Source organism: Podarcis raffonei, chromosome Z (assembly GCF_027172205.1).
Source record: "Podarcis raffonei isolate rPodRaf1 chromosome Z, rPodRaf1.pri, whole genome shotgun sequence".
Taxonomy (NCBI): Eukaryota; Metazoa; Chordata; class Lepidosauria; order Squamata; family Lacertidae; genus Podarcis; species Podarcis raffonei.
Window position 1 is genome coordinate 16945748 of NC_070621.1, and position 17024 is coordinate 16962771.

The window sequence follows — 17024 nt, forward strand, 5'->3', positions numbered from 1 at the left end:
GCTAGTCTTGAGCTATATGGCTGAGTCCTGTTTCCCCCAACTGCTTGTGGCTGTAAGGGGGAACATATAAGGAACATGTGCCCCCTCAGCTGTTGCTGGGCTCCAACTCCCCTCAGCCGTCATAGCTAATAGTCATGAGATGATGGGAGTTGTGGCCCAAGCAACAGGTTCTGTCACTCCTGCTGCAGAAGGTGTTGGTCTGGTTTTGCCGTTCGCCCCCAGCATATAATATTCAGTGGCATGCTGCCTCTAAGCATGGAGAGTCTGAGGATTCTCTGAGTCAGCAAACATGTTGCATAGTTTAAAGTATTGGGAAGAATGACTCAAAGTGGCAAAGTCAAATGACATATGGAGGAGAATGTGCGCATAACACAATCACATGGTTGGATTTCAGGGAAGATTGACACAGTGGGGATTTGTATCAGGTGAGCTTGCCAGCATGAAAGAAATATACAGAATCATACTGTTGCAGGAAGGAACCCCAAGGGTTAAACCCTCTGTAATGCAGGAGTCACAGCTAAAGAATCCCTGACACTAGCTATTCAACCTCTGTTCAAACTTCTCCAGTGATATTTAATTTTCATTATTGGAGTTTAATACAACCCCCCTAAGCTGCGTACCAGCTCAGAGCTGAGCTCATTGTTTCATCCTCTGCTTGTCTTGTGGGTGGGCTGTTGGATCCAGATACTGGAGAGCCTGAGAGATGAGCAGGTAGAATGTTTTCCATTGTAAACATCGGTAGAAATCTGAGGGTCTTGTCAGAGAGCTCTGTGGCGGCTTCAGCTTAGCTCCACCACCTGGAGAGAGAGGCAGGCGATACCACTTCTCAAGAGCTATTGACCCCAACTCCTTATACAAATTAATGGAGAAGGAGAGGGCAATCAATGGCTACTAGCCATGATGCCTGTGCCTTCCCTTCAGAGTTGGAGGCAGCAGTACTTCTGATCACCAGTTGCTGGAATCTGCCAGGTTAGGTGGGAAATGCTATTGTGCTCGGGTCCTGCTTATGGGTTTGCCACTCTGAGAACAGGATGCTGGGCTAGATGGACCCCCTTTGGCCTCATCCAGCAGGGATCTTCTCTTGCAGGGGGCAGCAGCTGTGGCTGGAGCTGGTGTAATGCAAAGCATTTGCTTGCCTCTTTTGAGCGTGTACCATTTGAGCAGTGATGGAGCTGGTCAGGTGAGTGACTCCTCTTCCTTCCTTTTCCAGTGTGGGTGACCCACTTTGTCAGACTTTGCTTTGCTGTCATGGTGAAGCAAGGGGTTACCTTAAGTATATCATTATAATTACCTGCTGCTGTTACTTATGTAATTCCATTGGTGTATGTGGCACTTTATAAAGGTGTTTTTAATATACATACCACTGAAGTGAAGGGCAAAGGTCAGGTGTTGGTCATCAGGTGAGCTGTGCATAAGCAAGCTGCCAGCTAGCTCTGCCGAGGCTCTTTTTATTAGCACAATATGCAAAACCAGTCAGATACATTTTGGACTGTGACCTTTACACATCTTCCAATCCCGAGATCGAGGGGTGTTACAAAGTTATTTTGGCACCTGTTTCCACTGCGTCAGTTTCCCCTTGCACAGTGTTTAATCTAAAGAGACAAAGGTCACAGACAGGGCACGACAGACTTCTAAGAGAGCAAAAGGTTAGCTAGAGGGCATGATGTTCAGACAGCTGTGGCTTGTCTGCGGGTGGAAGTGGGCTCCACACCCAGCGATCATTACTTCATACCACCAATTTACATAATATAGTGTGTTGTACAGCAGCTGTTTTATACAGTAAAACATAAAACAACATAAAGGGAGGTGGGGGTTATCAGGGAGGTTTAGAGGGTAGTGACAAGGGAAAGGCCTCTTCCATTGTGGCTCCCTGTCTCTTCCCAATAAGACCTGCCTGGCTCCTTCACTGACATCTTTTTGGTGACACATAAAGACACCCCCCCACACTTTTGATAGACTTATAAGATGTTGCTTTGTTACTAGTGTTCTGTCAAAGCTTCCTTTGGTTGTTAGGGGGTTATTTGCCGTTTTATGCGGTATAATGTTTTTATATTGTTTTTAAATGTGTTGTACATTGCTTGGAGACATTCTGGTAACAAACAACTTGAGAAGTCTAATAAATCATATTGTCACTATTAAAATGACTTATCAGAAAATGCAAGCAGTTGTGTAGGTTTGTCTTCATAGAAAGGGCTTTCAAGAGACACCTGTAAGTCAAAAGCAAGGTGCCTGCCGAATCTCTCCTGGAAGAGCATTCTGAAGCAGGGGACTGACCACAATAAATGCCTAGTGGAAGCCAGTTAGGCCTCTGTAACATGAGAGACAACTAATAGCACTCCCCTGGATGATCTCAGTGATCAGGCTGAGATACATGGGCTTGAGCATTTTTGAGTATAAGAGCACTGGTCTCTTACCTGAGGAGCTTTCAATCTAAGTTTTACCATAAGGATAGAGGAGAGAAATTGGGAGGCGGGAGGCGGAATATCCAGCTGTAAACAGGGTCTATCCATGTTGACATCCCTGGAGAAACCCAATTCTATCAGAAAGCAACTGGCCCCTTCTCAGAAACATCTGCATAGCAATGATTTGTGTATTTGAATGGTGTGGTCCTCGTGTGATGCAGGCGCAGGCTTCGTTGCGGAAATCTCTGGATGCCCCTTCCTGGCCAGGAGTCTATCGCCTTTCCATCTCCTTGATGGAGCGCCTTCTGAAGACGTTGCGGTACAACTTCCTGACTGAAGCCTTGGACTTTGTGGGCGTCCATCAAGAGAGGATCCTTCAGGTTTGTTGGGAAAGTGTGTTTGTCATTAAACTAAACTCTTCCATATGTGTCTTAATTGTTTCCCTCACTAATGATTGGTGTGTTTTTTTTATACAGGTGTATTTCTATCAAGCTCAGAATCCAATATTTCATTAAAATCTATCACCACTTCATCATAAATACACTCATTTAGGTGTCAAAAACATTTGTAAATCATAGTGGGGGGAATCTGAATTAGGTCCATAAACATTAACCATGGCTGTTAAAGTCTCTGCTATTTTAGCACATAAAATTAAATAATGCCCATTTACATCATCTGTTTTAAGTCATTTTTAAGCTCTGATCTTGTCGGATCAGCTTTAAGACTTGTCTCTTTCAACAAATTAGTATGAGCATCCTCCTCTGCCAATTCCACTGGCCCAGCAGATAGTGGTGCAGTTAGAATTAAGTCCAGTGTTGATTGTTTAGTCCAAGTTGTCATTGCAGCAGGTCATTAAAAGCAAAATAATATGTAATGAGAACTTTTCTTCAGATGATAATCAAAGTCTTTGTCAACACAGTCCAATGATTCAGAAGTTTGAAAGCATTTTTATCAGGAAAGAGCTGAGAGCCTTGCCTCACAGCGTCATCCTACACCAGAAGTCAACATCATTTCATTTTTGAATCACTTCCCATGGGCCATCCTGAAGCTTCTTACAGTATACCGTAATAAGAACATATTCAAAACAATATATAAAAAAGATTTTTAAAGCTGCATATATAAAAATTGTGTGTGTGTGTATGATACACACCGAGAGTTTAAAACCACAACAGCATGTACCAAAGATCAGTTCAGATGCAATCCACATACCAACTTCAATAAAGATCTCCATCTAGAAGTCTTGTTGAAAGATGGGCATCTTTAGCAGGTGCCAGAATGGCAATAGAGAAGGTGCCTATCTGTTATTAGGTGCTGCCACACTGACATGCAGAACCAGCTTTTCCCTATTCATAAAGAAAGTGGGGTGGGAGATGGTCAGGATGTCTTGTTAGATTGATGAGAGATGGTAGGGATGCTCCAGTATTCCTGTAGCCGTGGCACACTGAATATCAGAGTCTGCACTGCTCTTTAAGGTCTTTTCCCCCACCCCCTTTTCCAGTGCCTGACTGCAGTCCGGACTGTACAGAATTTGGCCTGCCTTGAAGAAGCAGATCATACGGTTGGGTTCATTCTTCAGCTCTCTAACTTCCTGAAGGAGTGGCACTTCCACCTGCCCCAGCTTCTAAGAGATGTACAGGTAGGGAGAACTAGTCTGCATGTCCCTGTCCTATTAAATTCTGCTTGCATATTGGCTTTACTGTGTTTACACACGATTAAACACTTTTGCACAACTTTGTCCTTGTGGTTAAAGCAGCATGAGTCATCAAATGTCACCCTCACCCTTGCCCCATGTCACCTTATTGTTGATCTGAGCAAAGTTCATTATCCTTAAGCCTGAAACCAAAGCCTAAAGCCAAATTGATTTTTCTAATGAGAGAGCTCTACTTGGAAATGGCTATTGGGCCCAGATTGTAAAGAGGAGGTTTCTAGAAGAAAGGCTTTAGAGGATGGGCAGAAATCACTTTTAAGTTGTTGTTGTTGTTGTTGTTAAATTGCCAGACTCCTTCACCCTGAAGTGCAATTTTATTGTTCTCTTTTGGTGATTTTTAGTAATATTTTGCTCTACCTGCAATGCATTGTGATTGCTCCTAGCAAACTAATATGGAAAAGGAGGGATCTGTTCTCTGCCTGTGTTTACAGTAAAGTTTGCTGCCTTTATAATAATTCTGGTGATGAACGTTCCTGAGCAGGGGGGATATTTTTGAAGTGTACATTCTGCAATGTCCCAAGAGGTGGGCGCTCAGTGACTGCCCTCTTTCTCAGTCCTGTAATGGGGCTTGGGTCCCATGGCACTCTTGTCATGGTGGAGTCTCTATATTGCTTTCCCCGAGTGTCATGTGTGCTGTCCTCAGCAATGCACAGTCAGTGTGCCATGGCTGTTATGGCTTTGCCTGCTGATTTAGCCACCTCTGGACGAGATGGTCGCTGAGGAGGAGTCTGGTGAAACTCCAATGGCCCCGCCTCTGATTGTGTTTAGCACTTTGAGGCAGGAGCTCCCCATTCACCCACCCATTCTGCAGGTGGGGTGAGCAATACTACTTTCTTTGTCAGATTGGGATTCTTACCCTCCCCGCATCATTGGTGCATTCTTGTATTTACAAAGAGGTAAAGAACTCCCTCCCTTATAGTAAACACAGAAGGGGGAGCTCCTATTCATAGGAAGCCTGCAAGGGAAAGAGTTGACATCATCCAGGGTGCATAAAAGAGGATCTCACAGAGCTCCATCAAATAGCAGTTCTGTGAGGTCTCCTTCTCTCCCTGTTTTAGGGGCTCTTCTCCAGTCATCATGGAGCCAGCTAAGGGGGCGGATGGTCCTGCTAATGCTTTAGCCTGTGGACAGTGGTCCTCTGTAGGGAAGACCTGTTGGGGTGGAAGGTGAACTTTCTGAGGAAGAAATGTTGGTGGTTCAATCTTAACTAAAGTTGTTGGCTTCTGAGGTTTTTAGCCTTTCCTGGCAAAAGGACCGAGGTTGTTAATAGCTTACTGAGAATGAAGTTCCATTTTGTGTTGTATCACATGAGGACCACACCATTCAAGTCCTTGAATATGATTGCCCTCTGCTTATTGTTAAAAGTAAAAGCATTATACTTTTCCTACCCTGGTCCTGAATCGGTTGAGGTATCATTGGTATGGAAGGGTGTTTAATCCTGCCTTTCCTGCTATGTCAGTGTCTTTCCCTGCACAAGGGTTTCTGCTCAGTTTTCTATCCTGGTTAAAAGCTGTTTACACCCAGGAGTTTAGGTGGTCTTCCTCCTTATAATTTGGTCTGCTTTGGCAAGGGAAGATATTCTACATACAGAAGAAAAATAGAGGTTAAGGGTGACTCCTTCAAGATATCAGGCTAAAATTTGAACTTGGGCTCCTTGAGGTGGTTCATCCTCTATCCTCCTGATGGGACACTGGCTTTGTTTTCCATTTATCAGGAGATTTGTTATAGGAGACATTTTCTTGAACATTTCAGGTGAACCTGTGTTACCTGTGCCAGGCTTGCACTTCACTTCTGCACAGTCGGAAAATGCTGCAACACTACATACAGGTAAGGGGCTGAGGTGGCTGGTTCTCACTGAAGCTAGGCTTAGCCTGTGCCGCTTCAGACTGCAATTGGAAACTCCCAGGATTGAACAAGAGACCAATGTTCTGATCTGGGCCTGGAAATAATTTGAATTGCTCTTTTTTTTTAAAGAATAATTTTTTATTAACCGACCAATCACATCAAATCAAACCAAATTACATAAATTCCAAATTACACAGCCGAATTTTAAATTTTTGTTGAGGGTACCCATATTTCAAGTTCTGAAGGGATCCAATCAACTTCTTGCTTCTTACTGCTGTTTTAATGTCCACAAATCTAACCTTATGATGTTCACAGTACTATCCAGTCCTTTCTTATTATTTTTCCACATCTCTTGTTGTTATTTTCATATATTTTTCCTTTCTCTTTGTGACCTCTGATAGTCTCCGCAAGCTGGTTAGAACAGTTTGTAATCCTGCGTGGATATTTTTTTTTTTATCCAGTAGCCATATCCAGACGTTTTCCATATAACATCACTTCCATACATCAAAACAGTCTTAGCGTCATTAATCTTCACCAATCTGCCTCCTTTCTCAAAACCTCTGAGGAGATTCACTAGGAATGCAGTCTGAAAACAAATCCGTTCTTCCTCCCGGCTATAAATCCTTTGGCAAGATGGCGACTCCGAATTAATTGCTGCGCCATTCCCAAAAGCTCTTATTGCTTCTCGGTCTCCATAAAGCATACTTTTGGTTAAAGTTTATCTCCACACAGACCTTAATCATCCTGCTTGGGTCAGTTCAACCGACGGTTCTAATGAGGAGGGGTTCTTGTAAATCACATAGAAGGAAAGTAAAAAAGGTCCCGTCCCCCCATTCAGCCCCGTTGTCAACATACCCCGCCTTTGGTGTATCTTCATCGTAAAATATTCCTGTTTCTCCAGCCCGTCGTCGTCTTTCGCAGAGGTCACTTAAATTAGCAGACTTCACTCCCCTTCTTCACTTGAAATATGTGCATTTGCTTCTTTTGTAATTAATTCCAAATTGCTGCAACTAGTGCGCGATCAGAGACAGCGTCCAGGAGAGCCGAGGTCCACACGGGGGCATTCTGCCTAGGGCCCTCACCCCCTTCTTTCGAATTAGGGGGTGATTTATGGGCACAGCAGGCAAGGGCAGTGTTCCCCATTTCCTTGAGGCAACAAGGGAGGCTGCCTACTCCCATAACAGCCTCTTAATTACCCCGTGTGGGTCGGAGAGATGGTATTGTCGGCCATCTTCCAATGCGCCCCCTAGTGGCCCCCTTTTTTTAGCCAGCCAGCTCAGCCGAATCAACCCTGGCGATCAATGGGGTGACAGATGTCGCAGCCAGATCGCCCTCACATCCAATAATTTGAATTACTCTTGAATGACCAATGTGGGCAACCATTGTAGTTCTATGACTGCCTATTACTACAGTGGTACCTCTGGTTACAAACTTAACTTGTTCCAGAGGTCCGTTCTTAATCTGAAACTGTTCTTAACCTGAAGCACCACTTTAGCTAATGGGGCCTCCCACTGCCGGCGTGCGATTTCTGTTCTCATTCTCGGGCAAAGTACTTAACTGGAGGTACTACTTCTGGGTTAGCAGAGTCTATAACCTGAAGTGTTTGTAACCTGAGGTGTTTGTAACTCGAGGTACCACTGTATTGTTACTGACGTGTGTGTGTTGCGGGGCGGGCAGTAATTTTACAGAAAGTGGAAGATAAGTTCCAGGAGTAGGAAACCAATGGCCCCGGGGCAAAAACGGCCCAGCAGGCTGCCTCATTTAGCCCCTGAGGTCATTTCCCATAAACCACGACCACCTGCCTTGCTAGCGGATGTCATAGAATCATAGAGTTGGACCCTGTGTGAGAGGCAGAGAAGGGAAGATCTCCCAGGGTGGGAGGCGAATGGAAATCTCTCAGGTGTGAGCTGGAAGGGTCCACCACTTTTTGTGTGAGACTAGGGTTGAAAGCTGCCTTTGAAAGAGGACACTGCATTTTCTTTTCTCTTTATTCCTTTGCTTTTATTTCAATTTAGATTAGTTTCTTTTATCTTACTGGATTATGGTACAGCTTTAATAACCTTATTAAAAAAGAAGAAAAAATAAACCCCATAAACTCCAGCCAGCATAGTCAATAGCCAGGGCTTATGGGAAGTGTGGTGCAAAAAGCCTGGAGTGCACCAGATTGCGAAAGACAGCTTTAAATAGTAGTTTTTCAACTTTTTTTAAACTCATAATTTCATTCTTTTTTTGGAAACTGCATTGAGGTGTGCTCCCCCCCTTTTTACAATCGAATAATATATAAATTTTATGAAATGGAAGTAAATGAGTGAAATTTCAGTGCTTCCAGTTCTTTTCATACTTTGTGTGAGGGGCTAGTAATTCAAAGGGGGGTGGGCACACATACCAGGATTCCAACTGGCTGCCAGCTTGACCTGAATCTGAACAAAGCAAAGCTTCCTTTTGCAAAAACCTCCCCAGTAGTGGTGATAGTTTGTCTGGCGTGTGTGTGTGTATGCCTGTGTATGTGTATGTAGTTGGCACTCTTGTCTCATGTCCCTCCCTTCACTTGCTTGGACTTATTTTCAGACCAAGAATGGAGAGCCCCTCCCGTCTACCATCCTGCCTCATGTCCAGCGCCCCCCACAGACCTCTGCCAAGCCTCCCAGTCCGGAGACGGAGGCTGCTGAGCAGAAGGCTCTGCGCGCTGTGCAGTACAGCCTCCTTAAAATCCTCAGCAAGTCCCTCGCTGCCCTGCGCCACTTCACTCCGGATGTCTGCCAAATCCTTCTTGATCAGGTATAATAAGCCAGGCTCTTAGGAGGAAGAGTCCAGAATTCTGCAGTGGTGCCCCTGGCATGGACTTCCCCTGGCACCCAGGAAGCGCGCCCATTCCCTGCCCTCTTGGTGCTGGCAATGATTACCTTTTATATCCCTTGAAAAGTGCATAAAGCTGAAGGAGGAAGTTGGAAGAGCGACACTCTGTCCAATTTCCTCTTTCAAGCTCTATGGTGTCATAGTTGCAGATAAGTGCCACTTAGACCATCTTTTACCCAGATTTGTTGGGAAAGTGAAGTGTGTGTCTAGATGTTCCTTATTTCTCTCTGGAGTGGGGGTTGCTAATAAGGGAAAGGGGAGAGGCGAAGTGATTAGGGTGTGTGTGGCACCCATGGCACTCACTTATAAATTCAAACATATGCCCATGTATGAGAACTAAGCGTCTGTCATAAGTGAGACTTCAGATGTGACCAGTGGATGTTTCTCTCCAGTTTCTGCATAATGGCTTGGGACCCAAGTGGCTTAAAGAGCACCTTCATTATCAACCATCTCTTGGCCTACAATTGGGCCCCTTTTGGTGGTGCTGCCACTGGAGGTCACCCGGTTGGCTTTGAGCTGTGATAGGGCCTTCTTGAAAGCGGTTCCCTGTGTGTGGAATGCCCTCCATAGGGAGGTGTCTCTCTCCTCCTCCGTATTAACTATTAGGGGAGATATACCAGACATTAGGTGGCTGAAAGGCATGGCATCTGGTAAATGACTATAACCTGAAATTAGCTGTGAGAGTAGGTGATAGTTTGTTTTTCTAAAATTTTTAAAGCTGCTTTTAAAAGTTTCATTTGCATTTCTTTATTATTGACATGTTTGGCGCTGTGGGTAAAATCTCAGCGCCTAGGACTTGCCGATCGTATGGTCGGCGGTTCGAATCCCCGCGGCGGGGTGAGCTCCCGTCGTTCGGTCCCAGCTCCTGCCCACCTAGCAGTTCGAAAGCACCCTTAAGTGCAAGTAGATAAATAGGTACCGCTTTATAGCGGGAAGGTAAACGGTGTTTCCGTGTGCTGCGCTGGTGCTGGCTCGCCAGAGCAGCTTCGTCACGCTGGCCACGTGACCCGGAAGTGTCTCCGGACAGCGCTGGCCCCCGGCCTCTTAAGTGAGATGGGCGCACAACCCTAGAGTCGGACACGACTGGCCCGTACGGGCAGGGGTACCTTTACCTTTACCTTACCAGACATTAGGTGGCTGAAAGGCATGGCATCTGGTAAATTACTATAACCTGAAATTAGCTGCGAGAGTAGGTGATAGTTTGTTTTTCTAAAAATTTTAAAGCTGTTTTTAAAAGTTTCATTTGCATTTTTTTATTATTGACATGTTTGCCAACCTGGGCTCCTTTGGGAGAAAGGTCTGGATGTAAAATGAACAATAAATAGATAGATCAAGTGACTCCTGGTGGTGTTGGTGAAATAAAGATTTAGCTGGTCTTTGCGTCTGGCCTGCAGTCCTCCAACTGTTGCTGAACTAAAACTCCCGTCAGCCTCAGCAAGCATGGCTAGGGATGGTGGGAGTTGTAGTTCAGCCACACCTGGAGGGACAGAGGTTCAATCACACCTGCTATACAGCCTCAAGAGAAGACTGATTTTGACTTCCATTTGGTTTTGACTCTGTTTCTTCTGTTGTAGTCACTGGACCTCGCCGAGTACAACATCCTTTTCATGCTGAGCTTCACCACTCCGGCTTTTGATTCTGAAGTGCCCCCCTCCTTTGGGACCCTCCTGGCCACAGTCAACGTGGCCCTGAACATGCTGGGAGAAGTAAGGATCAGGGGAGCCCAAGCTGACCCTGTGGAGGAGCCCACAGCTGTTTTTTTTTTCCTAAAAGGGAACTGGGACGGGATGTGCTTGATTGCAAGGAGTTTAAAAAAGTTGTGTGTGAATCATAGAATTGTAGAGTTGGAAGAGACCCCTAGGGGGTCATCTAGTCCAATCCCCTGCAGTGCAGGAATCCTGCCCACAGCTGTCCCTGGGTGGGCTCAAACCACCAATCTTCTGGTTAACAGCCAGATGCACTGACCCATTGCGCCACAGAGACCAATAGTGAGAGGTGAGAGATTGTGGTCAAGGGATTCTCAGTGGATGTTTTGAGATGGCTGGTGGGATTGAACCTGGGACCTTGCACAGGTCCCTTAGGCTACATCTTTTCCCAGGAGGCTATTCTGAGACACATGGCTCTGCCCAGGCAAATCAGAGCAACATTATCCATTCCTTGGGGGATAGTACAGTCGCTTGCTTTGTGGCAGTAGGGATTTTCCAGAGCTGCTCCTCCATTCACTTGTTCGATCAGCAATTTTGTCTAGACATCGTGTGCTGTTCCTTCCTCAGGGTAGAAAGGAATCAAAACTACTTTTCCTTTATTGAGAAGAGGCTCCCTAAAGGGTGCTCTAAAAAAATGAAAGCTGAATTCTGCATTCAGTGTTGAATTCTGCATTCAGTGCTGAATTCTGTGCTTGCATGGGGTTACAGAATACACTGGGCCTGGCTGAATGTCTGGCTTTTGAATATAACACAGCTTTTCCCTTCTCCCCAAAGCTGGATAAGATGAAGGAGCCTTTCACTTTGGCTGCAGAGCTGGCCACCCAGCAGGAGGGGAACAAGACCCTCAAGTAAGTACCAACGTTCCTTTTACTGCCCTATGGAACAGGAAACAGGGTGGCTCTCCTCCCTCCCAGCAATACTGTACACTTTATGCTTGATTTGCTCTGTAGAGCCTATGTTCATGTTTTAACTTTTTGCAATTGTCAGTTAACCGGTGGGACACGAGAGGAGATACCTACAGCTTTTGCAGCTGCTGTTGGACAGGCCCAGTCAGTGAGAATGTCCCGAGTGTAGAATCTGTGCTCATGTTTACCTAGGGTTGAAACAGCACCTCTAGCTCCCAGGCTTACCACTGAGTTTCATCTGGTCTTTTGTTTGTCAGCCAGCTTGACACTACCTCTTCCCTCCTCCTCCAGGTCACTTCTGATGTTTACAATGGAAAACTGTTTCTACCTGCTCATCTCTCAGGCTCTCCGGTACCTAAAGGATCCAGCAGTCCACCCACGAGACAAGCAGCGGATGAAACAGGAGCTCAGCTCTGAGCTGGTAAGTAGTTTAGATGCTTGTATTATACCCCAAGAGTTAAAATTAAATAAAATTGGATATGTTTGAATAGAGGTTTGAATGGCCAGCTGTTGGAGATTCTTTAGCTTCTGACTCCTGCATTGCAGGGGGTTGGACTAGATGTCTCTTGTGGTCTGTTCCAACCCTACAACTGTATGATTATGTAAAAAGCCAAAACTGTACCAATGTGTCAGTGTCTATGGTTGTTAATGTCCATGCATAGAGTGAATTAATGCGCATCTTTGAAATTCCATGTGGGTTGCCTCCCGTGCTAGTCGTACCTAGAGTAGATCTGCTGAAATTAATGGCTAATACATTAGTCCAGTTTACCAATTTCAATTTCACTTTGCATAAAACGTAAGTTCTACAACCCTGTACACCTGTCCCAACTGATCTCCAGGTAAATGTCAGTCTTTGAAATAGTAGAGGAAAGTAGAAGGTAGGGTTGTGTCCTGGACTGAAACAAAGTCTGACGGATATTGTATGAAGGAAGGACTCTAACTCTCCCTATGTCTTATTTCCAGAGCACGCTTCTTTCCAGCCTGTCCCGTTACTTCCGCCGGGGTGGCCCAAGTTCTTCTTCCGTGAGCATTCTCTCCTCTTCACAAGGGAAATCTTCCTCAAAGCTAGGCCCCGAGGGGCAGGAGCCGCTCTTCCAGCTTGTCCAGGCCTTCGTTAGGCACATGCAGAGATAAGACCCCAGGTGCCATTTTGAAATCCCATGTGAGTTCACTTCCATCAGCTTTTGGATGTAGCCCTGCCACCTGCCTTGCCTCAGCCAGGTAAAGGAAACTGTGAGATGCCTTCACCAGAAGAGCACAATGTCTAGAGGATGTGGAGTGGTCTGCAAACAGTGCCTCGTTCATACAAAACGAGCCTTGTGTGTCAGGTAAACCTGACGTGACTTTATAAATATTGATGAACTGGTTCCTTTCCATAGCTCTTCCACAACTTGAAGAAGGAAAGAGGATGGAGAGGAAAAGGTGGCTTGGAATCTCTTCCCTACCCCCACTACTACCCTGGATTGGGCATTATTTAAATGTTGCCTCTTCTCTGGTGAAGCACAGGCCAAATGATTGATTTCAGCCTAGAGATCATCTTCCAAGTGCTGTTTTTTATACTTACTGGACCATTCAGAAAGCAAAGGCAAGACGTTTTTAAAGGTGACCACCGTCTCTTCCTGTTTCAGTATGAATTTTGAAGTTAGAACTCCATTGCTTTGTTATCTCACACTTTTGTACCACCCATTTCCTGTTTATACTGATTAAAAAGCATATTTCTAAGTGGTTGTGGAATTCTAAATTTCTCGAATCCAGTTGGTGTCAGGCTGCTGGTTTATTATTATTACTATTAATTCAACCCTTCAGGGCAAATTAATTCATAGTAAAAACAGAAGATTCATCAAGCGGTGTGGGGGCTAAGCCTGCTACAGAGCACCACATACCCTGCATCCTTAAATGTCACAGCTGGCAGAGAGCTGATGCATTAAGTTTACATGACAAATGAGTAGAGTAGGTAGTTCTGGTTTCTGCAGGGCTTTGTAGTGGCCATATTCGCACATAACACTGAGATATGCTTCCATTTTCCAGCTGACTTGCCACGCAACCCTGGCACTTGTTGGGCATCTGGCACGGAGTGGCTGAAACTAGACTATTGGGTTTGGACGCATCACCAAACCATGGTTGAAACAATCCGTGGCTTGAGTAGTAACAACAAACCATGGTTACTTTGTGCTGGGTTTGTAGCTCAGTATTATGTGTGAAGGAAACCCATGGCTGCATGCTGTATAAGTATAACACTTAAGGAACACCCCACTTGTGCACTGGGGAGATTATAGTGAAGAAGGGGGCTGTATTTCTTTTTAAATAAGGGTGGTCAGGATACATTTGTTTTCCTTCTACCAGCCCCAAGTGAAAACAGAGGCTTTATTTAGTCCAGCCTCCATCTGCTGGTGCCCTTCAGTTGTTGTGGACTTAAGAACATAAGAAGAGTCCTGATCAGGCCAAAAGGAGACCCATCTAGTCCCACATCCTGTTCTCAGTGGCCAGCCCACTAGCACAGTTTGAACACAAAAGCAGTCTTCCCTCTTATGGCTCCCAGCAACTGATATTCAGAAGCATTTACTTCCTCTAATCATGGAGGCAGAGCTCAGCGTCGTGTTTAGTAGCTTTCAATAGCCCTCACCTCTATGAATTTGTGATGGAGAAAAACCTCATGCTTTGATGATTCAATTTTCTTTTGAGCCTATGGCTAAACTGAAAAAAGGCTGCACCTACATTTTACAGTACAGAACGAGTTGCTTTCAGGTACAATATACAGTGGTACCTCGGGTTAAGAACTTAATTTGTTCTGGAGGTCCGTTCTTAACCTGAAATTGTTCTTAACCTGAGATACCACTTTAGCTAATGGGGCTTCCCGCTGCCGCCGCTCGATTTCTGTTCTCATCCTGAAGCAAAGTTCTTAACCCAAGGTACTATTTCCGGGTTAGCGGAGTCTGTAACCTGTAGGTACCACTGTATAGCGAATGTTCGTTCCAGAAAACTGAAAACAAGAAACACTTAGAATCTGGTGACCGCATGAAAATCAGCCAGGTATGGCAGTTGTGCTCAATCTTGAAATGTTTTGTAGATGAAAGAGGGTATCAGGAAACATTTAATGAAGATGGAAACCAGCAAAATCTTAATAAAGAAAATGATTATATGTTATCACATGATACAGTGAGGGCTGATCCGAGAAGCCAAATGATTTTGATTGGTTCAGGATGATGACAATAGGTTGCAACTGCAAAGAGTGTTGTGATTTTTTGGTGAATAGAAATCACTTGTGTAATCTGGAAGTGTGTATGAAACATTGCTTTGGATGTGTTTTTTGGCAGTAGCAGCCTTATTTTTGAGGCTGTCCCTATATGCATTTGTATTTCAATAAAGGACTATTCACTTGGAGCCAGCATCCTTGTCTTTCGGGTTTCTGCAAGGGATACCTTGCAGTCTAGGAACCCCTTTTAAATTTCTCCAATAGTTTGGTCATTGGGATAGGGATTGACTAGAACACCACAGAGTTTTGGGAACCAGACTGAGGTGGAGAGACTGGGATGGGCAGAAGTGCCTCAGGAGATCCAACATTTAAAAAAATCCCACTCTTTGCCTGCCCTGCCCCTCCTTTCAGCACTAACTTCTCTGAAGCCCACGTGGCGGTAAGAGTATTAATCCCTATGTTATTTGACGCAGGCATTAAGTGAAAATCCTTTTTAATTTATTTATAAATGACTGTATTTTTCGCTCTATGAGACGCACCAGACAATAAGACGCACCTAACATTTGGAGAAGGAAAACAAGAAAAAAAATATTCTGAATCCCAGAAGCCAGAACAGCAAGAGGGATCGCTGCTCAGCGAAAGCAACGATCCCTCTTGCTGTTCTGGCTTCTGGGATAGCTGCGCAGCCCGCATTTGCTCCATAAGATGCACACACATTCCCCCTTACTTTTAGGAGGGAAAAAATGAGTCTTATAGAGCAAAAAATACGGTACCTTTGGGGCTGATTTGCTGGTTTTGTTGTTTCTGGTTATACAGTGGTACCTCGGGTTAAGAACTTAATTCGTTCTGGAGGTCCGTTCTTAACCTGAAACTGTTCTTAACCTGAGGTACCACTTTAGCTAATGGGGCCTCCTGCTGCTGCTGCACCACCGCCACACGATTTCTGTTCTCATCCTGAAGCAAAGTTCTTAACCTGAGGTACTACTTCCAGGTTAGCGAAGTCTATAACCTGAAGCATCTGTAACCCAAGGTACCACTGTATTGGTATTTTTCTGGATTTTGCTGGTTTTGCTGGATGATTGCAACCAAAAATCCTGGTTGTCTATGTGAACCTGCAGCGTGACTGGTAGCTTAAGTTTCGACATGTCCCTTGAGATCAGCAGTCTCTTTCCTTTCTCCATCTCTTCCCCCACCCCACCCCACAAATGACCCTATTGTGATTGGTAAACTTTCCTTGTGACATGGTTCCCTGATGCTGTCAGCAGAGATACCACAGAAAGGATGCCCTACACAAACCTTTCTTAAGCGTGATTGGGGCCCTAGTACAACTCCCCAAGTCTAAAAAGAACCTGGCTTACAGGAGTTCAGTAAGCTCTGTTTACTATGATGTCTAAAAAGGACTCTTCCCAGCACTGTTTTCTGAAACTGGTTTGCTCAGGGCACTGTGAACTCAGAGGGGGAGCATATGCCAGTGCTACTCAGGGCGGGCGCACTCCCGAGAGAGGCGTGGCGCGGAGGGTGCCCTCCCAGGCACGGAATAGCCGCTTGGGTGCACAGAACAGCACGCGCTCCCTGCAGCCGGGGGCGGAGCGTGCCACCCACGGGGGCAGAGCGAGCTGCCCCTGGTGGGCATTAGGTGCACCGCCTGCCCGCAACTCCCAAGTCTCCCCCAAGCTGTCAATATAAACTTCAGGGAAGTTTTTAATATTTAATGCTGTACTGTTTTTAACACTTGATTGGGAGCCTCCCAGAGTGGCTGGGGAAACACAGCCAGATGGGTGGGGTATAAATAATAGATTATTATTATTATATTATTATTATTATATGAAGGGGGAAGGAGGGGTGCCACCGGCAAAGCGACACAGCTCCTCCCCTTATCCCGACGGCTCAGGGTAGGCTTGGGTGTTGCAGGCCGGCGGTGCGCTTAATGTCATCCAGGGCGGATTGCCCCTCCTTCCTACGCTCCTGCCTGAACTAGTAGTTCCCAGATGTTGAATGTTTCTCCTACCCCTGAGCCCATTGCAATGGTATAAATTGCAGGGCAGCATCCTTTGATTTGGATGAGTTTCCTATTTATGAATCCATTCCAGTGAATTTTCGTTTGTGATACTGCTTTAAGCATTGTTTGAATGGAAGTAAACTGCAAGGAATCAACCTTGTGTAAAAGTTGATTGAAGTGAGTGTTTGGAATTGTAGCTGTTGTTTAAACAAGTCTTGGACAGACGGATCTCTTGTTTTGTAACACATATTTTATCTGTGGTTTGTTTTGTTGTAAGTTTTTGTCTTGTTCTGTGTTGTGAATTTATGGAAAATAGGGTTCAACGTTTGATCCCTCTCAAATTTCCAAATCAAAAATTAGTGTCATGACTAGTAAAGAAAATTCAAGAAGCAATTAGAAGAGTATAAAGT

At 45.1% G+C, this 17024-nt stretch overlaps 1 protein-coding gene and 1 non-coding gene across 5 annotated transcripts in view; one reads left to right on the top strand and one right to left on the bottom strand.

Moving 5' to 3' along the window:
- NUP188 (nucleoporin 188) overlaps nucleotides 1-13144 on the top strand; it is a 47541-nt gene extending 34397 nt beyond the window's left edge. For all 4 annotated transcript variants that reach the window (XM_053373312.1, XM_053373315.1, XM_053373316.1 and 1 more), the window contains 9 exons: nucleotides 1088-1180; nucleotides 2624-2782; nucleotides 3901-4038; nucleotides 5863-5937; nucleotides 8524-8733; nucleotides 10386-10517; nucleotides 11292-11365; nucleotides 11714-11843; nucleotides 12386-13144. In XM_053373312.1, the coding sequence (XP_053229287.1) occupies nucleotides 1088-1180; nucleotides 2624-2782; nucleotides 3901-4038; nucleotides 5863-5937; nucleotides 8524-8733; nucleotides 10386-10517; nucleotides 11292-11365; nucleotides 11714-11843; nucleotides 12386-12556 (1182 nt within the window). In that variant the 3' untranslated portion in view covers nucleotides 12557-13144. The remainder of the gene's footprint in view (nucleotides 1-1087; nucleotides 1181-2623; nucleotides 2783-3900; nucleotides 4039-5862; nucleotides 5938-8523; nucleotides 8734-10385; nucleotides 10518-11291; nucleotides 11366-11713; nucleotides 11844-12385) is intronic.
- Nucleotides 10721-10794, bottom strand: TRNAN-GUU (transfer RNA asparagine (anticodon GUU)). The gene has a single exon. It is a non-coding gene; the product is annotated as a tRNA-Asn (tRNA).
- Nucleotides 13145-17024: the final 3880 nt, after the last annotated feature.